Source organism: Filicampus tigris, chromosome 4 (genome assembly GCF_054856515.1).
Source record: "Filicampus tigris isolate MCC_2025a chromosome 4, RoL_Ftig_1.0, whole genome shotgun sequence".
NCBI lineage: Eukaryota > Metazoa > Chordata > Actinopteri > Syngnathiformes > Syngnathidae > Filicampus > Filicampus tigris.
In genome coordinates this window covers 4107826-4133376 of record NC_141220.1, presented here as the reverse complement: position 1 = coordinate 4133376, position 25551 = coordinate 4107826, and the positions used below count along the sequence as shown (strand labels likewise).

The window sequence follows — 25551 nt, the reverse complement described above, 5'->3', positions numbered from 1 at the left end:
TGTATTTCATTCATAAATATAACAGTGTAGAATTAAATTCACAGCTTTTTATTATTATCATCGCCTTTAATATATTTTTTAAATCACTCCCCTACCCACAGCACATCTATTGGGGCGCGGGGTGGTGTCACACACGGACACGAACAATCGGGATGAAAGGCGGTTTCCAAGTGTCCACTTCACAGTGGAAATCTGTGATCGCCCTGGCCAACTTCACATCGTCCTCAAATGGAAATCTTGCAGTTAATTATAAACGTACTTTGCACGCGGCAATCTCCTGCATGGACTCCAGCCATTTACACCGTGCACCTCTCCTTCACAGAATTAAAATTGACTGAAAGGAGCCGCCTCTCCTGGTTGGGAAGCAAGTCGGCTGTGTTCACACCCTTAATAGAGCAAATGGCCGTTTTCAACTGTGCTTGTCTGCCAAAATTCAAAAAGAAAGAAAACTTCATCCATGTGCACACAGTTAGACGCCACTTTGGCTAGACTTACACCAGACACGAAAATAGGGCCCTTGGGATTGAACGATAAATTTGTTAGTTAGGCTTGTCATGATATTTATTATAGCGACCTCTCGCTCCATGAAAAAAAATGGACACGATGCTTTTTTCGGACTCGATAAATGGCCATGCGTATGTGTTTGTTTACATACGTCATCAACATTCACTCACGCAGCTTCATTGACTACATTTACTTGAATCTTGGAAGTATTTGGGTTTTTAAAAACCATGTAAACATGTGCAATAATGAATAATAATATTCGGGTTTTTAAAATTCCGAATATCATGCCTGGGTTACTCCCTTTCCAACCCGAATATGCGTGCATGTATACGCCAATCGGAATATGCCAAATGCACGGGACACTGCGCATGCTCAACTGCAAGGCATCTTGGTCTTTGTAGTATAGGAAGTGCTTGTATGCACGCAGTTTGGCATGCAACCCACTGGAAATACACGTTTAGTCATAAACAAAACATGGCTAAAGCTAGAGTAAGTACGACACCACACTTTTAAAGTCAGAAGGAAAACGTCTGCTTCAGTCATGCAGTGAGTGACATGAATATAATGTGTTTTATTGACGGAAGTAAGTAACAAGCGGGGATGATGTACATTGCGTCATGACGTCCGTGCGTTATTTAAATGTGGGTGGCAACTCTGTCCGCTCAAGCCATGTACACGGGTTATTCCGAATGACTCCAAAATCTGAATTTTGACCTTAACCCAAATACTGACTGCATATAAACATAGTCATTGCCTCTTCTGTCTGTCAGCCTGCTCACTGATGTTTGATTTGTCACTCACTCACACACACATAAACACAAAGGGTGGAATGGCTTTTGAAACCTGTTTACACACGTTTGGTTCGCATGTGGTTGTCCCATCGTTACAACTCTTTTTCTCATTTATAAGCCACAGCAGTGTATAGTAACGCGAATAATATCCATGTAGCATTTATGCTAGCCAGTGCATCAGCTAACAACTAACCTCTTTTGTGCTGGCCGTGCTCTTTTTGTACTATGTCATTGCATGTTTATGCACCATCGGTTCTGCGAACATTCATCACACCCACCAGGAACACTGGAGACTGGCACCAGATATCCGAGTACGGGAATTGACAGCGAGACCAGCGTATTGAGTCTGTATCTCTTTAATGCTAGTGCATCGAAGGAGCTTACAGATTACTTGTAAAAGCTATCTGTTTATTTAAGTCTTTGTGCATCATATAAGATTTCTTTATTTGGGCTTTTATTTAGATGAGTATTGATTAGATCAGTTGGGAAACACCCCTTGTTGAGCTAAGGTAACTATTTTTCATTACAAAAATCTCACGGGTAACCAGCAAACAGAAATATTTTTTAAAATTATGAATACTGTCCTGAAATAATGATGTCTACTCTAAATTTCGTCACTGTCCACAATGTACTTCAATACTTAAAAATTATGTGCTCAATTATGTGCTCATGTGTTTTTGAACCAACATCATCACTGTGGGGGGCAGCACGGTGTAACATTGGTTAGCACATTCGCCGCACAGTGCAGAGGAACGTGGGTTCGAATCAGGCACAAGCCTTCCTGTATGGACTTTTCATGTTCTCACCGTGCCTGTGTGGGTTTTCACACTCCGGTTTCCACCCACATTCCAAAAACATGCATGGTAGGTTGATTGAACACTCTAACTTGTCCCTAGGTTTGATTGTGAGTTTGAATGGTTGTTTGTCTCTGTGCCCTGCGATTGTATGGCAACCAGTTCAGGGTGTACCCTGCCTGCTGCCCAATGACAGCTGGGAGAGGCTTCAGCATGCCCGCGGCCCCTCGTGAGGATAGGCGAATTAAATAATGGATGGATGGATGAATGGATCATCATTGTGGGACAAAACATTAAAAGAAAAACATTTACAAAAAAACTAACCAAAAATATTGTTTACCATCATTTCTGGGAAAATCTATAATTCGGTAAAAAAGGCCTAGTTGTAGTCGACTGACGATATTGTGATGCAAAAATGAGTCGAAGTTGATTAATTGGTTACATAATTTGTATTTTTTTAACACAGTACAGCAGTCCCAAAACATTTTTGTACCATGGACTGGTTTCACGTATGCTGTGCCGGCATGGAAATTTATACGGTAATTACTGTAAAAACAGATGTCAAACATTTCACTTCTACACAGATCGTTACCATGTGGTGACGGTAGCAAAGGTGAGAGTTTAAAGTCCTCTGTAAATTGGCCAATTGGAATATGAAAACGAAAACAAGAGATGAGTGATTAGTTGACTTCAAAGACATTAACATAGATTAGTTGACTTGTAGGCCCATCAAACACGCAAAAATATTATGTCAATGAATAAACTTCAGTTTCTTTGGTTTAACTGTTTTCCAACATGTTTAAATACTGTACCTGAAATGGAACATTCCAGGCCATGTAAACATGACCCTTATAGTTGTCCATCCAGACCTCAGCCACTCTTAAAGCATTGCGACGCACGAGGGCTGTCAGGTTTGCTGTGTAAGGCTTGTGGGCTCTCTCGATGTGCGCAATTCTGGAGCAGGGAAGGACCTCTACGCTTCCACCACACTGCCATACCTAAGAGTGAGAGTAGGTGAGAGAGAGTGTGTGAGAGAGTGTGAGAGAGAGAGTGTGTGAGAGAGAGAGAGAGAGAGAGAGAGAGAGAGAGAGAGAGAGAGAGAGAGAGAGAGAGAGAGAGAGAGAGAGAGACGAGAGAGAGAGAGAGAGAGAGAGAGAGAGAGAGAGAGAGAGAGAGAGAGAGAGAGAGAGAGAGAAATATTTTTAGCATTTTTTAATCAGCTTTATTTACTGCTGTTTTGTCAAGGAGTGTGTGGGTGAATGTATTGTTAGTGTGGTGGGAGTGTGTGGCCGCTGCCTGGAGTCGTGTGTGTGGGGGTGTGTGTGTGTGTGTGTGTGGGAGTGTGTGCTCTTGCTATTGTCAGGATGCACTCCGCCAAGGCTGCCCTTTGTCACAGATTCTGTTAATTACTTTAATGGACAAAATTTCTAGGCACAGCCGAGGCGTTGAAGGGTCCGGTTTGGTGGCCTCAGCATTGCAGCTCTGCTTTTTGCAAATGATGATTAGCTTCTTCAAACCATGATCTCCAACTCTCACTGGAGCAGTTTGCAGCCGAGTGTGAAGTGGTTGGGATGAAAATCAGCACCTCCAAATCTGAGACCATGACCCTCAGTCGGAAATGGATGGAGTGTCCTCTCCAGGTTGGGGATGAGATCCTGCCCCAAATGGTGGTGTTCAAGTATCTTGGGGTCTTGTTCACGAAGGAGGGCAGGGTGGAACCAGAGAGCGACAAGCGTCTGCTGTGATGCGGACTCCGTATCGCTCTGTCATGGTGAAGCAGGAGTTGAGCCGAAAGGTGAAGCTCTCAATTTGCCGGTCAATCTACGTTCCTATCCTGACCTATGGTCACAAGGTGTGGGTCGTGATGGAAAGAACAAAATCCCGGATACAAGCGGGGGAAATGTATTTCCTTCGCAGGGTGTCCAGGCTTTCCCTTAGAGATAGGGTGAGAAGCTCATTCATCCGGGAGGTGCTCAGGGTCGAGCTGCCGCTCCTCCACTTTGAGAGGAACCAGATGAGGTAGCTCAGGCATCTGATTAGGATGCCTCCTGGACGCCTCCCTGGTGAGGTGTTCCGGGCATGTCCCACTGGCAGGAGGCCCCGAGGATGACCCAGGACACGCTGGACAGACTATGTCTCCCAGTTGTCCTGAGAACGACTTGGGATCCCTCCGGAAGAGTTGAAAGACTGGCTGACGTCGGAAAAGAGAAGCTGGGAAGAGAGATGTCTGGGTTTCCCTGCTGAAGCTGCTTCCTCCGCGATGGATGGATGAATATAAATATAATTCTGTCAAAAGAAATGTCGCTCTCTTGATTCTGCATGCCGGAACTGTTTCCTTTCAGCTGCTGACGACTGCATATGTTTCTGAACTAAGTTTATTTTCAGAATTTCAAGAACAAGCATTGGTTAAGAGCAAATTATTATGTGGTGGCTGGGCCACATTTAGTGGCAGGCTGATGTGCACAAACTCACCCTTATGCCAAGCTCCACATTTTCCCCTCCATAAACTTCCATTCCCTCATCTAGTAGGCCAATTTCCTCAAAGTACTTTCTGTCAACCACAAAGCATCCGATGAGAGCAGGACTCCTAAAAAGAGAAAAAGGTAAACCCAAATTTTGAATAAAAAAGGGTTCAATGGGTAATTTCATGACCCAGAAGCATAGCCCTTAATCACAGGAAAGTCTCAAAGGGCTTCACATTCCCATAGCTGACAGCATATAAACGACATCCCGTTTAAAACTCAGAAAACCAATCTGGGGAAAAATGAGAAGGGTCAAAAGAGGGTTAAATGGGTAATTCACGACCCAGACAATAACAGTGATCACTATTACTTTTATATTTTAAGCTACTTTCCATAAAATGTCTTACAGCTATGAGCACTGCTACCAGTACTTGAAAAAGTAACTCAGTTACTTGACTGATTACTTACTTTAAAAAGTAACTTAATTACTTTACTGACTACTTGATTTTAAAAGTAACCATGTTATTTTAATAGCTATCTAAAGCCAACAGTCTCAAACTGGACAGTGACTTTAAAATTGGACCGGCAAATTGGTGCTTTTGTCACTTCGAGCTTTTCATTTGTGGCAGCTGGCTAAGATAAAGCCTCTTCTTTCTCAACAGTCTTTTGAAACAGTAATTCATGTAATGAATGTAAGTAATTCTTTGTTACATCTCGGCTGGATTACTGTAATGCACTTTATTTTGGAGTCAGCCAATCCTCCATCAAGCTCCAAGTCTCCAGTTAGTCCAAAATGCTGCTGCTCGACTCTTAACTGGTACTTGTAAGAGGAAGCACACAACTCCTACTCTGGAGTCCCTTCACTGGCTCTCTGTACATTTCAGAGTTCCTTTTAAGCTCTATTATTTGTTTTCAAATCTTTAAATGGTCTCGGTAGGGTGGGACCTTACCTCTCTGAGCTCCTTCACCCCTGTGCGCCTGTCCGATGCCTTACTGGAGGTCAGCGGACCAGAAGCTACTTGAGGTACCAAGGACTAAACAAAGGCTGAGGGGGGATCGAGCCTTTTCCGTTGCCTTTTCTGTTTGGTATGACTTGCCGCTCACTGCCCATCACTGCCCATCTTTAAAACTCGTCAAAAAATACATTTTTATTCTTTGGATCTTGACTCAGCATGAGACTTGGTTTTGGTTTTAGTGTTTTTGTGCTTTTTTTCGGGCTTCATTATTAATTTATTGTTTTAACTGTTTTTGTTGTTCTATGTCTTATTTTTTCTCCACCTACAGCACTTTGGAAGCAGCAATGGTTGTTTTAAAGTGCTCTATAAATACAGTCGGTTTGAGTTACATTCAGCAGGTACCTGTTGAACATAAAAATGACACCCGATTTTTCCACTTCATTGGAAGTGCATTTTTAACAATGACATTTAAGAAGATTGTTTTTATTAAAGAGGTACTCACCACCCTACCAGACTCTCGCGCTCTCACACTAATATTTGTAAAAAGCGCTCAAAGGGGGCATTGCCTGGAGGATCAGGAGGAGAGGGTTGGTCGTGGACTGGCTGTGATTGACAGCAGTGACAAACTATGACCTATATAATTTCTATACTATGGCAAAGTTATGCCATGTGTCGTGTGTCTTCAACACCGCATATCCTGGACAGGGTTGCGGGGAGGTGTTGGAGACTAACAAGCTATGGTAAATAAGCTAACCAAATGCTATGCTAATAAATCACTAACCTGTCTAACAACGATTTCATAGACAATTTCATTTACAGTAAAATTGGAGAGGTGGGGAGGAGGGGGGCACAAAATATTTTATTCTTTCTGGGGTGTGTAACTACGAAAATACTTGCAAACACTGCAAAATGGGTACCTTTAGAAATGACTTATCAATGGGTACAATGTAGTTGTTAGACACTTTATAAAACCTTTATAACCTGTTAGTTATGATACAATAGAGAATAAAACAAATACTACATAATAACAGTACTGTATGTAACAAAACCTTACAGAGGAGGGTTCGATTTAAGTCAGGGTTCTTCAATTCTGTCCCTCAAGTGCCACTGTCCTGCCTATTTCCCTTTTCTCCCTGCTGCAACACACCTGATTCAAATGATCAGGATCGTTATCCAGCTTCTGTAGCCCTTGCTAATTAGCTGATAATTTGAATCAGGTGTGTTGCAGCAGGGAGAAATGGAAAACGGGTAGGACAGCAGCCGCCAAGGAACAGGATTGAAGACGCCTGATTTAAGTCGTTATACAGTGCAGGCCAAAAGTTTGGACATGGTTCTCATTCAATGCGTATTTTCATGACTATTTACATTGTAGATTCTCACTCAAGGCATCCAAACTATGAATTAACGCGTGGAGTTATGTACTTAACAAAGAAAGATGAAATAACTGGAAACATGTTTAATATTCTAGTTCAGTGGACGGCAACCCACGGCTCCGGAGCTGCATGTGGCTCTTTCATCCGTATGTTGCGGCTCTGCGTGGCTTGGGAAAATAAATTATAAGTGTCCGATTGAAGTGCATAGTAACGTCTTCGAAAGACACAACGTCAGATGTAGCTTAGTTATCTGCCTTTTTATTATTCCAAAACGGCTGCCTTTTTATTATTCCAACTACGGTGCAACAACAGTTCTGTAGTCGTAAGTATACACAGATCTCTTCATCCTCACCGTCCGCTCATTCCTCACTCGTACCGCCCATCCAGCGAGTCGCGTGATGAATTCAGGAACCTCGGAAACAACACAACTTAGCAAAACACAATCGTCACTACAACACAATTAACCCAATTCGTTACAGGAAGTTATTTGTCTCAAAAAGTGTGTCATGTCTTTTTAGCAAGTCAAAGTTCTTAACTTCTTTCTTCAGAGCTTGTGCAATTTCGGTGATCAGCATTTACCTTCTTCAGAGACGTTCGACGCGTGCCAGCGACACTAAAACTGCACAATATCTGAACAAAGTATTTTATTGGTTTTTTTCGTTTGTTTAATTGTAGTTGTAAATTCTAACATTATTGGGACCCCGACATATTAAAATAAAATTATAGTCACTATAGTCACTGTCAGCCAAAAATCTCTGAAGTCCAAATATGATCAAATTCTTCTTTTTTCTTTTTCATCATAAATCGATCCAGATGGTCTTTCCTTACTTCGCCTGTAATTTTTATGCAATTCTAGCCAATTGAAAGCGGTGAAAATAGCAAATTAAGCACGATTTTATGGCCGGAGGTGTGTGCAACATGATGACGTGTTTTCCGTCTGCTGAATGCAGCCTTGTTTTTTTTTAGACAATAGCGAGTGAAAATAGTAAGGTTCGCTGGATTACGTTGGCTTGTTTAATATGGATCGATGAGATGCTTCGTTGCAAAAAGACCCCCTCACGCGTCTCGTGAGGTAAGTCTCCGTTTCATTTTAATATGGTAAATGGTCTAAATCGTCTCACTTGTATAGCGTTTTTCCTCCTATCAAGGCACTCAAAGTGCTTTACACTGAGTTCACATTCATCTACTGATGGCATCAGGAGCAACCGGGGGTTCAGTAGATTGCTCACTCACACTTCGACATGGTCACGAAGGCCAGGTATCGAACCCACAACCACAGGGTTGGGAAACGACCACTCCACCACTGAGCCACGACGCCCCCATATGAACTTTAGACGGGGTTAATTGGATCATTGTTTTATTTGCTGCAAAACTCATGCCTTGAACCCTGAAAGAAGGCGTTTTGTGAAGGTGTTGTAGCCAAAATGAAGATGTATTGTATTGCATTGTATTGGGCAAGTGTGTTTGCTGGTGTGACGTTTCAAAGGCTGGGGGCACGATGGGGGCTTCACATGAGGCGGACTTTGAAGTACTTGGATGTCGCCGGCTTGGATTTTGTACTCTTTTAATCAATTCAAGCGTTGAATTACCGACTGAATCTATTTTGTAGGTAGTAATATGTGGACGTGAGTGTGCGATAAGGTATTACACGACTTGAACAAAGAGGTGCCTGGGAGCTCAAACAAGCTGACGTTTTTTGGGAGGTTTTATGTCAATAAGAGTTTGCGGCTCCCAGGGCTTTCTTTTCCGTGGAAACTGGGTCGAAATGGCTCTTTGAGTGTGTAAGGTTGCCGACCCCTGTTCTAGGTTCTTCAAAATAGCCACCCTTAGCTCTGATTACTTCTTGGCATTCTCTCGATTCATTCAGCTTCAAGAGGTAGTCACCTGAAATGTTTTTCCAACAGTCTTGAAGGAGTTCCCAGAGGGGTTTAGCACTTGTTGGCACCTTTGCCTTCACTCTGCGGTCCAGTTTATTCCAAACCATTATGATTTTGTTCAAAACATGTTTCCAGTTATTTCACCTTTTTGTTAAGTACATAATTCCACATGTGTTCATTCATAGTTTTGATGCCTTCAGTGAGAATCTACAATGTAAACAGTCACGAAGATAAAGAAAACGCATTGAATGAGAAGGTTTGTCCAAACTTAGCGCTACACCCTGTGAGGTACTTCAAATACACTCAAAAATACTCATTGCGTGTTAGGAAGATATTCATGTTTTTACCTGATTGGAGCTGTGTGGTTACGCAATGACCACCAGGGCTTTGGTGGGTTGAGGTATCGACACCAGAGCTCCCAGTCAAAGCCCTGAGCAGACAATGGGTACTCTTCCATCTCAAATGTGTCATATTTGATGTTGTCAAAAGAGGGAGACACTACCCGAGTGCGGTCCTCCTTTATTCGCTGAAGAACCGGCTCTGCCCTGTGGGACACCAAAAAATAGGACAAACTGCAGAAAAAGTAGAAACTGGTACTTGGCAGAGAACTGTATGTGCTGTCATGTATGGTATGGGGATGAGGACCCAAATGCTCGGAAGCAGGGAGCTAAGGCAGGTGTGAGAAACAAGACTTGATTAGAACAAGGAAAATAAACTGACAAGGACTGAAAGGAAGCAGAGAACTAAACACAAACAAAAACAAAACACGAGACAACAAGGAAAACCTGGACAAGACACAAGTGGCTGAGGGAGTTGATTGGAGGACAAATGGGACTGGGTTGACAAGCACAGGTGAACACAATAACCTAACGAAAGACACACCAGACACAAGGAAGACATGACAAAACTAACTAAAATCCACAAAACACAGATCATGATAGTAGTCCCCAATTAAAGTAATAGATCCCAGACATCCCTAAATAAAGACAACAACCCCTAAAAGAGGCTGGACGGAAGGGATCCAGGAGGCGGGCACACAGGCCGTCCATTGGGGCTAGGCTGGTGGGCCTATGAAAAGGTGATTCATTCATAGGAGGAAGAATAATAAAAAAATGATTCCAAGAGGGTCTTTACACGGCCTAGTGTTCAGGATCCAAATTGGTTTTAACTTACTACTTTATTCCTCCATCCTCCCGTGCTGACTTAAATGAGGACATTCATGTTTGCGTTTTCTTCTTAAAGTAAAATGGAAACACAGAATTACATGTGTACTTTTCGCACATCAAAATGTGTATTAAGTCCAGCTCACCAGCCGGTGTTGAATTCCACATGTGCATCAAAGAGAGCGACCACAGGTGCTGACGCAACCCTCCAGCCACTGACTCTGGACCTGATCAGTCCTTCCTGTTTGTCATGATGCACCACTTTAATGAACTCGGGTCCATGCTGAGCATTCATCTCATCGACAAAATTCTGAAGGTGCTCTTTCAGTTCCGCTGGAGAGAAAGAACACACATGTGTATTACATGTCAAGTGAGTGAAAAAGCAATATTATTCCCTCTTCATTAATTAATACCACCTATGACTGTCAACAAGAATTGGTCATAAATTGCTTGATTTTATGACTAAACCCCCGGTTGCTATGTAGGTGCCTCGAAGCTTTTTTAATTTTTAATTTTATTTTTTTAAGAGCACAAAGCTGCATGATGTAAACTGATCACTTTTGTTGCGTTCATTTGAAGAGCTTCATGGTGTACAATTATTCTACACAGCTTAATTATAAAACTAAATACTAGCTGTTGATTTGCTTTCGAGCAGCACGGACGGTGCCATTGATTTAACAATAAAAGATAAATGGATCCACTTTGCCACCACCTGGTTCCAACTCTACAAAGCTTGACTCTATTCGCCTGAACGGACAAGTCAGTGGTCTGTTTTGTATTGAAATGCAATAAAAATATTTGACTTGACTTAAATGTTGTGCCTCCATTATGTATCGTCAAATAGCACATCTTTTTTTTGTGTATTTTGTTATATCGTTTTCTATCGTTTTATTACTTTTATTATTTATTAAAAAAAAGACGATATTGTGACGAGTGTCTTCTCTCCTCATTGTGTACGTTGTTTACTAATGTCTCACTTGGTGTGAACCTGACACTTATGAAGTTGCATTTCTTGTACAGTTTTCCTCACGCCTTAATGGTTTTAAGATGGCTACAGTTAGACCAGGAGATAGACTATGTCTCGTTCTATTTATAACATTTTTTTTCACAGTCGCTTTGGTAAATTTTGAAATTTTTAAAACAGTAAGTGCTTTGGCCCAGAAATTTGTACAAACAGCAAAACATCACCGTTCCCTTGCAAAAGCCTTTTTCTTTCTCAAAATCCTCCATAAATTTCTCCAAAGTAAATATTTGTGGCACTGAATACACCGGTACCATCACAACAATATGTCTTAAAGTCATTGTGCACATTTAAGACAATCAAATTGATTAGTGATGTTGTCAATATAACAGTTTACTCTGGAGGATGTTCTGATGTACACTGCTGTTGATGACAAATTCAGTATTGTAAATTGAAAGTTACACCTATGGAAGATTGACTGCAAGCCACTAAAAAAGATTCCGATTGGACTTTTACTGCTTGCACTGTAATGTGTTGACAAACAATTTCAACGCGATACAGAAAGGATGTGACTGCACTGCATAGCACAATGGAAAAAAAGAATTCATGTCCTTAGGAAAAATTTTACATGCGACACTGTAGGAATTACAGTGCAGTCTTCCTTTGGGCCACAATTTCTCATCCACATCACACCAATGAGCTGTCATGTTTTGGCTCTGTCTCCATCGGCTGGGGAATTGGGGGCGTGTCCTACATTGGCGCACCTATGGTGCGTTAGCAATCAATGACTTTAAAAGGACTGCCACCATGACGAATTCATGTATTTTTTCGTTTCATTGCTTCCTTGGTTCATTTATGCAGATTGTTATTGTTGATTGAGGCGTTTGTCTGGCGTCACGGTGACGACGCTCTCGAGTAGAAGATGTAGTAGAACAAGGGGGGGGCTCAAGATGGCGACCCATGTAGATGCACTTTGTTGAGCTTGTGAATATTGATGTTGTACCAGTCGTTTAAAATGATTTTTTCTCTGTGGAGTTCTATATTTGGTTTTGGGAGAACATAGAAAGCCAGTTATTTGAAATGTTTAAGGAATGCATAGAAGGAAGAGAAATGTCCACAACCATGAAACAGGGTTTGATTACTTTAATACCCAAACCAAATAAAGATCATTTGTTGCTGGAAAACTGGAGACCCATTACATTATTAAATGTAGATTATGAAATTATTTCGTTAGTTTTTGCTAAACGTTTACAAAAAAACTTGGTGAAATCATAGGAGAAACTCAAACAGGTTTTATGTCTGATCGACATATTAGTTCTAATCCTTGACCTGATGGATTACTCTGAACATCTTGAATCAGGGGCACTTATATCATTTTTAGACTTTTATAAAGCATTTGATACTGTAGAACATCACTTTTTATTTGATGCCCTTTAAAGCTTTGGTTTTGGTCAAAATTTCATCTCGGTTATTCAAATGCTTTATAAAAATATTGATAGCTGTGTGATGCTCTATCCCAATACAACTAAAAGGTTTCCTGTTTTAAGGTCAGTTCGTCAAGGATGCCCAATCTCTCCTTTTTTGTTTTTGATTGTAGCAGAGTTGCTATCAATACACCTTTTGAATAATCCAACTCTTAAAGGGTATCTATTTTTGACAAAGAAATTAAAGTGACTCAACTAGCAGATGACACAGTTATTCTTTTATGAGATAAACATCAGGTTGATAATGCTTTGTTTTTGATTCAACAATTTTCTAAGGCATCTGGCTTACAATTAAATAAATCGAAATGTGAAATTTTGGCTTTAACTCAGATTAAGGAAGCAAGTCTATGTAATATTTCTGTAAAGAAATAAGTTAAAAGTTCTGTTTAACTCAAACGGGCAATTAATTAACTATGAAACATTATTGAGAGAGAAGGAATTCCCTATTAAAGGACAAGAATTCAATTTTGTTGTGAAAAGCACATCTTGTGGTATATTAGAACTGATGAAAAGCTATAATGGTGAAGAAGTAAATACAATTTCAGATCCAACGTTTTATATAAATGTTATTGATCTGATGAGTAAACATTGTAATAACAGCCATATTAGATTGTGCTTCCATAATAATAGGGAAATAATCCCTCGTGGGAAATTCTTCTGGAACTCTCAATTTACAAAAATAGATTGGCATAAAACATGGCTTGTTCCTTATACATTTTTTTTGTAACAAATAAAGTGAGAGAAATGCATATAAAAATATTACATAACAGATATCCAACTAATTTATATATTTCAAGATTTGCTGAACTGGATGATAAATGTACATTTTGTGGAACTGTTCAAGAATGTGTAACTCATCTTTTCTATAAATGTCCCTTTAATGTCCAATTTTGGAAAGATGTACAGACGTATATTTCTCATAAAACTTCTCACAATGTTAAGATTGAAGGTAAAAATATTATCACTTATTTTGTTTTCAAAGATACAGAAATTTGCAATATTGTTGGTCTTTTTATTTTGTTAGGAAAATTTCATATTCACAAAGCCAAATTCTTGAAATTTACGCTATGTTTTAAGGTTTTTTGATTGATATTGATTGTTACATTGAGTCTCTTAAGTTTGTAGATAATAAGAAAGGTAAAGAATGTTGTGAAATTTATTCAAAATTTTTTAGTTGAAGTCTGTCGACATTTTGTTTATAGTGGAATTGTACTGGGATGTCTAATTGTTTGTACATATTTTTTTATTTTGAATTTTGTTTACATTTATTGTTCATTGTTAAATTGACAAAACAAATGTTATGGAATTGTTAAATTGAATATTATGTCAATATATATATATTTTTTTAATATTACAAGGCACCTTGCCGTCGCGTCAGGAGTACTCTTGCCGCACCGCCCGGCACCTCAGCGTTCCGTGGTCCCCGCCCCTAACCACATACACAATGAATGGGTTTGACGACGGCACCGTGCGCCCTGCTCAATGCGGGGTGAATGGGGCTTTAGTGTGCGTTAACTGAGGTAAAGTATGTATTCTTACTGGTTGTGTTAAATATTACCTGCATATGTATTTCAAATATGTTTCTAGTTCATGTAAAGTTCGGCTTGGGTATTTCCTCATTTGTGTTGTCACAAGTTTCATACGTTCCAGGAATTAGTTAGACCCTTAGCAAAAAGTAGTTTATCGAAGTATACTATAAGTAAACTTTTTTTATACTAAAATGGAGGCAGTATACTTGAAGTGGACTTTTTAAATACTTAATTTTCTAAACTTCACAGAAGTATGCTTAAGTATACTTGGCTTGTACTGAAAAGTATACACTGAAGTTTAAGATAAACTTATATGGAAGCTTGAAGTATACACGTTCCTTCTGTAAAGTATACAGAAAAATGTAAGGCTATAAGTACATTAATACTAAGAATTTCATTTATATGAAACCATATCGTCGCTGTCCTGTGAAAAACACGCATGTCCATTTTTTCCCCAATTTTAAAATTTTTGTGTGAAGGGAGTTTCTGCATTACAGATATCCAATTAACGTGAACATCCATCCATCCATCCATTATCGATACCGCTTATCCTCACAAGAGTCGCGAGGTGTGCTGGAGCCTATCCCAGCTGTCTTCTGGCAGTAGGCGGGGGACACCCTGAATTGGTTGCAACGTGAACATAATAATTTTAAAAAAATACAAAATTGGACAGGCATGTTTTTCACAGAACAGCGACGATATACTTCTTTCTGCCACAAAGTGCTAATACTTAGCCTTGTCAGTATTACAGGAAAAGGAAATATGCTTGCATTCAGTTGAGATGTTTTTCACGACTGACAAGCAGTTTGCTTTAGTTTGTACATGTTCAACATCATAGTACTGAAGTTTGTTTCATTCTGTTCTGTCTCATAAACAGAATGGACGGTTAGAGTTCTTACTACCATCACTTACAGGCCAATACCAGCTGCTCACAGTACCACCACCCTCACTAGCTCCCCCTGCAGGCCCTCATTATCATTACCACTATCGGACAATTTTCCCATTGAAACCATCACCGGCAGACGCTTCCCTTGCACACACAAACAACGTGGTTTTAACAGTGGTAATCTAGTATATGTTAATACTGCTCATTCGTACCACCATGAGCGCACGTCCAGCACAATAATTAATCTGGCCGTGCTGAACGTGCGCTCCCTTTTAAACAAAACTTTTATCATAAACGACCTGATTTTAGACAATAATTTACATGGTATACTTTTGTCTGAGACATGGCTTGGTACAGATGCTCCAGTTGCTCTCAACGAGGCTTGCCCACCGAATTTTAACTTTTTATTTTCTACAAGGGATGGCAAAAGAGGAGGCGGGACTGCATCAATTTTTATTAATACTCTTTTATCAAAGGAGATCATTTTTAGCAGCTATTTATCGTTTGAACACCATGCCTTTGTTTTTAGCAGTCCCCCTATTCTCTGCATTACCGTCTATAGACCTCCCCATCATTCCACTTCTTTTATTACAGAATTTTCAGAATTCTTATCCATTTTATATTCCAGTTATAACAGGATATTAATAACTGGCGATTTTAATATACACATGGACAACATCTCGGACCCACTATCCAGAGATTTTTCAAACCTTTTAAACTGCTTGGATTTTAAACAGCACGTCTTGCAGCCAACTCACAACAGAGGACACACCCTGGATTTGGTTATAACCTATGGCTTGTCTGCTGGTGTGTCCTCTGTTGTTGACTTGGCAGTGTCAGACCACTACTGTGTCTATTTTAACATCGCCAGTTTTAACCATCTAGCAGTCCCGGTCAGAACAGTGAAGAAACGCTACCTATCTTCTGAGGTGGCAGCAAATTTTATCGAGATCTTAAAAAACACTCCTGCTGACATTTTACCTGCACCCTGTGATCTTATTGTTGACAATTTTAACCTACATCTTAAATCATCATTAGATTCAGTAGCTCCACTTTTAATTAAAACAACAAAAACAAAGACTGTACCCCCGTGGAGAAACAATGCTATCAAAATATCAAAGAGAAAATGCAGGAGTGCAGAGAGGAGGTGGAGAAAAAGTAAACTTACAGTACACTATGAAATTTTATGCGAACAACTGAAATCTTACAATAAAACAGTAAAACTGGCAAGATCTTCCTATTTCTCAAACCTCATTACAGTCAATAAAAACAACCCCAGGGTTCTCTTCTCCACCTTTGAACTTTTAACTAGTTCTGATTTTAATAAGTCCCCACAGAGACCAACAGATGCTCTCTGTGAGGACTTTGCAGACCACTTCAGAAGTAAAATCGATGACATAAGATCCAGTCTTTTAGCCCGTCAAAACACAAGTTTTAATAAACCCGGACAATCATATTTACATGAGGAAACACTGGAAAGTTTTGCCCTGGTTGATGCAAGGACACTTGTTCGAGTTTTCTCCCAGGTAAACCCAACAACCTGCCTTTTGGATCCAATTCCCACATTTCTTTTTAAGACATTTTATGGATTTTTTGAAGAACAAATTTTAAATATAGTCAATTGCTCTCTTCAGACAGGCGTCTTCCCCGCTGCCTTTAAAACGGCGGTGGTGAAGCCCCTTCTGAAGAAGAGCGGTTCTGACCCGAGCGTTTTTAATAACTACAGACCCGTATCCAACTTACCGTTTTTAAGTAAGATTTTAGAAAAACTGGTTTTCATCCAGTTGAATCATTTTTTAAATACAAATAATATTTTGGAGAAATATCAATCTGGTTTTAGGATGAACCACAGTACGGAGACTGCTCTTTTAAGGATCTTAAATGATATTAGGTGCACTGCAGACGTGAGAAAACTCACAGTCTTGGTGCTACTGGATCTAAGCGCTGCTTTTGATACAGTAGATCACCAAATTTTATTAAATAGACTCAAAAATCTAGTGGGCATCTCTGGTACTGTTTTTGACTGGTTTTATTCCTATCTCACAGACCGATATTTCTTTGTAAGTATGGATACTTGTTCCTCTAAAACTCATGAAATTAAATGTGGGATTCCTCAAGGTTCGATTTTAGGCCCCTTACTTTTTAATCTTTATATGCTTCCCCTCGGAGATGTCATCAGGGGACACGGCATCAGCTTTCACAGCTATGCTGATGACACGCAGCTGTATATTGCCGTGTCTCCTGATGACACAGGACCCATTGATACCCTTTTAAATTGCATTTTAGATATCAAGTCATGGATGGCAGATAATTTCCTACAGCTCAATGAGGACAAGACTGAGGTTTTAGTTATCGGTCCCGAAGGTCAGAGAGAGAAGCTTTTACCAAAACTACACATTTTTAATCCCTCACACTGTGTGAAGAACCTTGGCGTCATTTTTGACTCTGAGCTCAGTTTTATTCCTCATATTAAAAATGTAACCAAGATTGGTTTTTATCACCTTAAGAATATCGCCAGAGTCCGCCCGTTTCTCTCTCAGGCTAACACGGAAGTGCTGATGCATGCTTTTATTTCCTGTCGTTTAGATTACTGTAATGCCCTGCTCTCTGGCCTCCCGAAAAAGAGCATTTCACCACTGCAACTACTGCAGAATTCAGCCGCTCGGGTGCTGACGAGAACCAGAGGGCGGGAGCACATTACGCCAGTTTTGAAATTGCTGCATTGGCTCCCTGTGTGTTTCAGGATCGATTTTAAAGTACTTTTATTAGTTTATAAATGTGTTAATGGTCTTGGGCCATCTTATTTATCTGATTTGCTTTTATCATACCAGCCCTCGCGGATCCTGAGGTCCTCTGGCGCCGGCCTTTTATTTATTCCAAGGGTGAGGACCAATATGCATGGCGAGGCTGCATTCAGCCATTTTGGTCCTCACCTTTGGAATAGCCTGCCAGAGGATGTCAGGTCTGCAGAGACTGTTGATATTTTTAAGAGGAAGCTCAAGACACACCTTTTTAGTTTGGCTTTCAACAACTTTTAAATAATTTATCTTTTCTTTTGATTGAAGATAATTCTATGTTTTGCTTTGAATGTTTTAAAGCACTTTGAGTTGCATTTTTATGTATGAAAAGTGCTATATAAATAAAATGTGATTGATTGATTGATTACATTTGCTCACTTACTTTATTCTCACCAGCATGTCTCACATACACTACATGTGCTTCCGCCCGCATGAGTGTTGTGCAACAACTTAACAGTCACCCAGGGAAAACACATACACACAAACTAACAATCCTATTGTTACATCTTTTCTTTTTTTCTTTAAGTAACCTGCCTTAATTAATAGCAACATATTTCAACATCTATGATTCAGTTTACTTATAACAAAACAAAACATAAGATTCACAATTCTCATATTTGGAAATAAAAGATTATGAAAATAAATATAATCACAACTAAATAATGCACTTTACCAGTTTACTTCAAATATGCTGTGCACAAACCAAAATACTGTAAAGCCCCAATCCAATGTAGCTTAATGTACATTTCAGTTTTATCAAACAAAATGTCTTCACGTCTTATTAAAAAAAAATGAAAATGCGATATCTTGTATCCCGAAGCATACACAAAATCTTATCAGACCAAAAAAATATGAACAGATATTTGTCTTTTCTTCCCTTTTTTTATTTCCTCATTACCAACCGACACATATAACCCTAACTTATGCAGCAGTTCCAAAAATAATATCACTGTGTGTAGTCCTCCAGGTATCAAGGTCTATTGACCTGACGACCAGACCTGGTTGTGATAGTTGCTTGGTCACCAGCACGGCTTCTTTCAGCCTCAGCCGGTTTTTCCACAGCCTCAGGTTCGCGAAGTGAGGCGGATGGGCCAAGGTCACGTCTGAGGTGACGTCGATACCTCCGTAGAACTCCACCCGACTCCATCTCCACCTTATACGATCTGTGGCTCACTGGTTCCAGCACCGTCGCCTTCCTCCAGACTCCTTGTGGCTGAAACGGCTGCACTCTCACTGAGTCCTCTTTCCCAAGGATGTCCCTGTCTTTCGCTGTGCGGTTGTAGTATCTTTCCTGTCGCTGTCTGTTCTTCCACAGGCCTTTTGCATTGTCGATCACCTCCGGCTCTAGAAGCGCGTCCCGGGTAGGAAGAAGAGTCTGCGTTCTCCTACTCAGAAGTCTCTGCGCCGGGCTTGTACCCAAGCCCTGCCTCGGTGTATTTTGGTGATCCAATATAGCCAAGTACGCATCCTGTCCTGCAGCTGCTGCTTTCTCCACCAGTCGCTTGGCTGTTTTCACTGCTTCCCGTTGCTCTGTGTATATCCTGGCGAAAACAAGTCTGTCCCTACTTTGGCCCAGGGTCTGCATACTATATCATGGGGATGTAGCGTCTCTTTTTGCTGCTTGGGGTCCACTGACCTACAGATGTCACACTTGGAGATGAAGGTCTTTATGTGCTCATTCATTCCTTGCCAGTATACACACTCCCTTGCTCTCCTGAGACAACCTTCAACTCCTAAATGAGAAGAGTGTACTCGGTGTGTCATGTCAACCTGGAGTGAATCTCGTATCACTGCTCTCTCCCCTCTAAACACTATACCATCCTGGAAGCTAAGTTCCTCCTGGAATGAGTGATAGTGTTGAATATCTGTCGGCATGTCCTTTTTCAATTTTGGCCACCCTGATAGAATCATCCAAATCACTCTCTGCAGCTTTCCATCCACTGTTGTAGCGTCCCTGATGCAGCTCAGTCTCTCAGTTGAAATAGGTGGCTAGTCCACCGTGTTTACGGTCTCTATTTCAGTCTCTATGTTTGCCTTAGTGTCCTCTGGCAAGTATGCCCTACTCGGTGTGTCTGCCAGCAATGTATCACGTCCTGGTACATAGATCACCTTCATGTCATATTTCTGTAATCGGAGTAACATCTGTAGTCTCTTTGGCGGACTCAAAAGTGGCTTCTTGAGAATATTTTCTAATGGTTTGTGGTCACTCTGGACTGTCACCTGCCTGTCATACGTGTATTGGTGGAACTTCTCCATCCCATAGACTATAGCTAAGCATTCTTTCTCTATTTGGGCATAGCCCCTTTCTGTCTGTGTCAGCGTTCTGCTCCCATAAGCTACAGGTCTACCTCCCTGTATCAGAGCAGCCCCCAGCCCAGTTTCTGATGCATCACATTGCAGTGTCAACTCCTGATCTTGACTGTAATACTTCAAAACTGTAATGGCAATTTTGTCCTTTAGTCTGTTAAACGCTTCCTCCTGTATGTCAGTCCATTACCACACATTGTCTTTGTGTGTAAGTTGTCGTAATATTTCGCAATCATCAGACAGGTGGTCATAAAACGTTGACAAATTGTTTATCATGCCAACCAGTCACTGAACTGCCTTAACATCCGTCGGCCTCGGCATCTCTCGGATGGCACGTACCTAGTCCGGGTCTATCCGCAGCCACTCAGCTGCCAACAGATGTCCAATATACGGCACTGCCTGTCGCCGCAGTTTGATCTTATCAAAGTTCAATTTGATGTTTCGCTCTCTACATCTGTTTAGGAAGTATCTAAGTTTGTTGTCATGGTCTCTACTTGCCTCTTCCAGCGATGACCCTTCCCCTGTGACCAACACATCATCAGCGATGATGTATATTCCCGGTATTCCCTCCAGCGCTTGCATGAGTCTTCTCTGGAAAACTTCTGGCGCCGAACTTATTCGCATCGGCATTCTCAACCAACGGTACCGGCCAAATGGAGTGGCAAATATGGTGAGGTAGCTTGACTCCTCCCCTAATTTAACATGCCAGAATCCATATTTCACATCACAGACTTTGAAAATCTTTGCTCTTGCCATTTCTGGGAGTATGTCATCAATAGTTGGGAGAGGGGAATGTCTCCTTTTCAGCGCCCGGTTGAGTGGTTTTTGGTCTGTGCAGATCCTCGGTTTGCCATTTCGTTTAGCCACTGTAACCATGCTGCTTATCCAATCAGTGCTACACTCAACCGGTGCTATAATTCCTCTCCTCTCCAGATCCTTTAATTCTTCTTTCAGTGGTGACATCATAGAAACGGGTACTCTTCGTTTTGGTAGTTTAACTGGTGGCACACTGCTGTCTATTTCCATGTTATATTCGCCCTCCAAACAGCCATAGCCAGTGAACACATCTCCAAACTATGTTTTCATTTTCACCATTGTTATGCATTGGCTTTGTCCTTCGTCTATGATCTGTTTCAATTCGTTTTGTCACAATGTCATAAATGGCGAGGATGTTCTCGTACTGTACTTTAATTAGTTTCATGGCCTCGCTGGCCTTCCTGCCCAATATGGGGATTTTGTCCACTTGGTCCACCACTTGAAACTCCAATCTGTACAGTTTATTGTTTCGAGGGTTTCTCACGTTAACCCTACATTTCCCTAACGGACGCAGCTTGGTCTTATTGTACATCACTAGCACTTTCTCTGTGTGCTCCACCTGTGTGTTTGGGTTTAGGAGGTTTATGTGGATTATGTTACAGGTCGCCCCACAATCAATCTGAAAAAGAACATGTGTGCCATCGACCAGCATCCTTGCAAAGTGTCGCTGTCCTTTGTTGAGTTGCTCATTCACCTGGTGAACATTTTCATTGTTCTCATTGGCATTTATCTCTGTAATTGTCATTATGTCCTCACATGTTTCACCATCCTCTTCTGAGACAACCTGCACTGGTTTACATTTCTTTCCTTGTTCTACTTTCGACTTGCACTTTAGACCGAAATGATTTTCTTTCCCACACTTTTTACATTTCTTTCCAAAAGCAGGGCATTTAGTTTTGCTTCGCTCGTGTGTTTTGCCACAAAACTTACAATCAACTTCACCACCTTTTGCTTTTCTTTGTATTATGTCTCATTGTATGTATTTCCTCCACAGCGTGTCCTTCCAGTGTTCTACTGCTTTCTTTTGACAGTTCAGCAGCTCTACACATTTGTAGGCATTTTTCGTGCGTCAGTCTATCTTCTCTGAGGAGTCTCTCTCTCTCATCACAGAGCTATTGGTGCCACAAACAATGCGGTCCCTTATTAGTGAGTCCTTTATGTCTCCAAAGTTGCATCCATTGGCCAGCACTCTCAAATCCGTACATACATACTTGTCAATGGTTTCATCCATAAGTTGGTTTCTCACAAAGAACGTGTACCTTTCCACAGTCTCATTCACTTTTGGGGTGCAATGTTCATCCAACAACCTCATCATCGAACTCACTGACCTCCTCGCTGACGAGTCGTCACTCGACAGTGTGGCCAAGAGCTCCCTCCCACTCGCGCCAACAATGTAGTAGAAAAGCTTCGCTTTCACACCTTCCTCTGCGCCGGGCATGGTGAGGTCTGTGTCGAGTGTAAATTCCTCCTTCCAACAGTTCCACATTTCCGCTAGGTTGCCGGAGTCCAACAACAACATCGACGGAGGTTTCAGCCCTTCCATCGCGACGTCCGCTGTCCGCTCAATACACCTGCTGCGCCGTTCCGCTCAATCAGCCCGCCAGCAGCGCGCACACACGGCTGTTGTTACTCCTCGTATCAACTAGCGTCTAGAACGCGGCCACCATGTTTCATTCTGTTCTGTCTCATAAACAGAATGGACGGTTAGACCTCTTACATTTGCTCACTTACTTTTATTCTCACCAGCGTGTCTCACATACACTACATGTGCTTCCGCCCGCATGAGCGTTGTGCAACAACTTAACAGTCCCCCAGGGAAAACACGTACACACAAACTAACAATCCTATTGTTACAAAGTTTACAGGTTCACAATTGCACGGTGCTCAACTGTATTGTCTTTATTTATATTAAAAACACAAGAAAAGAGTTAGAAACATTTAACTTGACTTTATTGATACAGGTTTTGTCTCTCTCATAAGGGTTTGCCATTAGTGTTATATCACAGAATCATCTGTTTCAATAAGAACACATTTTGTTGGGGGTTTGTCCATCGGCTCGAGTCGAGGGCGCCTGCTGATGACAACAGGCTCTTGTTTTTAGTTTAGATATATTTCTTTCTTGCTATTTTTGTCGCCCCTTGGCTGTTGTATTTGTGTATTCCAAGTTACTAAACAAATAAATAAAAGAAGTGCTTCACTGCTATATTAGCGAGGCATTGTTTCGCCCCCCGGCATTGCCTGCGAATGTATAGCGAGAATGTATGGTGGCTTTGGGAATCGGAATTTGGTTATTGTTTATTCAGAGGAAGAACATGGACACGTTTTATTAATAAATATTTCGCATACATACAACTTTGCAGCCCGATCGCATCTTTTTCCCCCCTTTCCGCGATCACGTGTTACCGTCCGCGACAACGGGCAGGAAATGTCGTCGGATATAAGCTGAAGTAACTTCACCAATGTGGCAATAATGCACTTTATTTTAGTTATTTATATTTATTTTTTATTTTCTTAGTAACTCAGAACATACCAACACAAGAACCATGGATTGAAAAATATAACGGAAAATAAATAAATTACAGAAATATACGATTACAGTGTGACATCATCAGCAGGCGCTGCCACGTAACCAATGGGCGGCGAGAGTAGCAGATTTAAAACTTGGCGCCAAAGCTTACTTGAATCAAAAGAAAAAAGCTGTCTCGGTTCAAATGGATACTTTGCTTTGTGTCGTCTCACGAAAATAAGACCATGGCTTTTGCCATTTATTATCGGTATTTTAAAGATAGGGCTGTGGAGGTTGGCAAGATTTCTTGTATGACTTCGGAGGATCAACAAAATTACCCAAAACAAATCACGGAGTGCCCTTTGGACAACGAAGTTGGATGGATTCAAAACTTGATGCTATACTTGGTGAGTGCATTGTATGAGAGTTGTAAACGACCCACAATGATTTCTCATACTATGTTGTGTACACTACCTCTTGAAGTGGCTCATTTTATCCAGTTCCCCTGTAGCATGTATTGCTTATTGCTCTAAAGTTGAATTCAGAACGGTATAGAAAACCCTTCATGTCTTGTTAATTGTGAGTGGTTCACCGAAAAATAACATTTGAGTAATGTTTTATTTTACGTGTTTTTTTTCACCCACAGCACATATTCAGGTGAAGTTCCCTGATCCACAATCCAAGATGTGAGGAAGATAATTAGAGAAAAAATGTAATATTAGTTATGTGAAACAAATAAATGGGGAAAATGGAAACAATTGAAATCCTGAACTACCTTTCTCAATAAAGAAATATTTGATATCATGACTTTTTTTCTTTTCTTTTTACTTTTATTATATATTTGGAAATGCACAGTAAGCTGTCTTAAAGTGTGCTGTACAAGTATAATGGTGCATCAATGAGTGTCCTTTTGGGATACTTAAAGTATAAACCTGGCGGCACGGTGGTTGACTGGTTAGGACGTCCGCCTCAAAGTTCAGAGGTCTTGGGTTCGATCCCGGCTCCGGCCTCCCTGTGTGGAGTTTGCATGTTCTCCCCGTGCCTGCGTGGGTTTTCTCCGGGTACTCCGGTTTCCTCCCACATTCCAAAAACATGCATGGTAAGTTGATTGGACTCTAAATTGCCCCTAGGTGTGATTGTGAGTGCGGCTGTTTGTCTCTGTTTGCCCTGCGATTGGCTGGCAACCAATTCAGGGTGTCTGCCTGAAGATGGCTGGGATAGGCTCCAGCACGCCCCGCGACACTTGTGAGGATAAGCGGTATCGATAATGGATGGATGGATGGCAAGTATAAACCTGTAAACTAAAGTGTTAACTAGAAGTATACAATTTGTATACTAGTAGTATATAAATGAGGGCACTTGCAGTACACTTCAAGTATAAACAAGTAAACTAAACTGTGGACTAGAAGTATATGACTTGTATACTAGTAGTATATAAATGAGTGTACTTATTAGGACACTTCAAGTATAAACCGGTAAACTAAATTGTGACCTAGAAGTACACGACTTGTATACTAGTAGTATATAAATGAGTGTACTTGTAGTACACTTCATGAGTATACTTATAGTATACTTTTATATACTTAATTTGTTCCAAATTAGTATAAAAAGTATTAAATTAGTATACTGTGTAGTACACTACAAGTACATAGTTCAGAGTACACTTATATACTTATACTCAAGTATACTTTATAAAGTATACTTCTTGTATACTACTTTTTCGTAAGGGGAGCTAGAAATAGAACAGTGTCGTCGCAGCACTCGGCAGCCCTTGTTATACTAGTCATTGCAATGCAAATGTGTGTTTTTCCGTTTTCCGTTTTACCGCACACGTACATACTCAATTACACTTGCTGCCATTAAAAGCATTCAAGATATTCTAGTTTCCCGATTCTCTGACTGGATCAATGGTCCATACTGCCCGTTTCAATCAGCGTAGATTTTCTAAGTTAATGTGGACAATACTATATGACATGTGCAGTTGATAATGCAGCAGACAATTGGACATAATCAATTGCATGGATGTAGCAAAGCATTTGCAACTTGTTCAAAGAAATGAGAAACTGCTTTTCTGATGTGCACAAGTGACACAATGAGGTGGAAATTGAACAAATTTTTCAGAAATTCAATTCTAATCTGAGAAATGTACAAAGGAATGGAGAAAAAGTGGTTCTAAATCAAAACATATTGAAGGCCAAACCATGGCCAAGATTGGATTGTTGTCCACCTTGGAGGTGGTGCTGTGTATGTAGATTTCATTCTTGGCTAAATCATTTCATGTTTTATGTAACAGAAAGAGCTCCTTCGAAAATTTTATTATTATAAAACCTGTGATAATGACAGT

The 25551-nt window shown here is 40.7% G+C and overlaps 1 protein-coding gene across 4 annotated transcripts in view; it reads right to left on the bottom strand.

The window, feature by feature from the left end:
• LOC147148195 (polypeptide N-acetylgalactosaminyltransferase 18-like) overlaps positions 1-25551 on the bottom strand; it is a 177000-nt gene that overhangs the window by 55812 nt on the left and 95637 nt on the right. For all 4 annotated transcript variants that reach the window (XM_086028477.1, XM_086028479.1, XM_086028478.1 and 1 more), the window contains exons 4-7: positions 10067-10253; positions 9105-9302; positions 4562-4676; positions 2902-3087 (exon numbers count right to left, since the gene is read on the bottom strand). In XM_086028477.1, coding sequence (XP_085884603.1) covers positions 2902-3087; positions 4562-4676; positions 9105-9302; positions 10067-10253 — 686 coding nt within the window. The remainder of the gene's footprint in view (positions 1-2901; positions 3088-4561; positions 4677-9104; positions 9303-10066; positions 10254-25551) is intronic.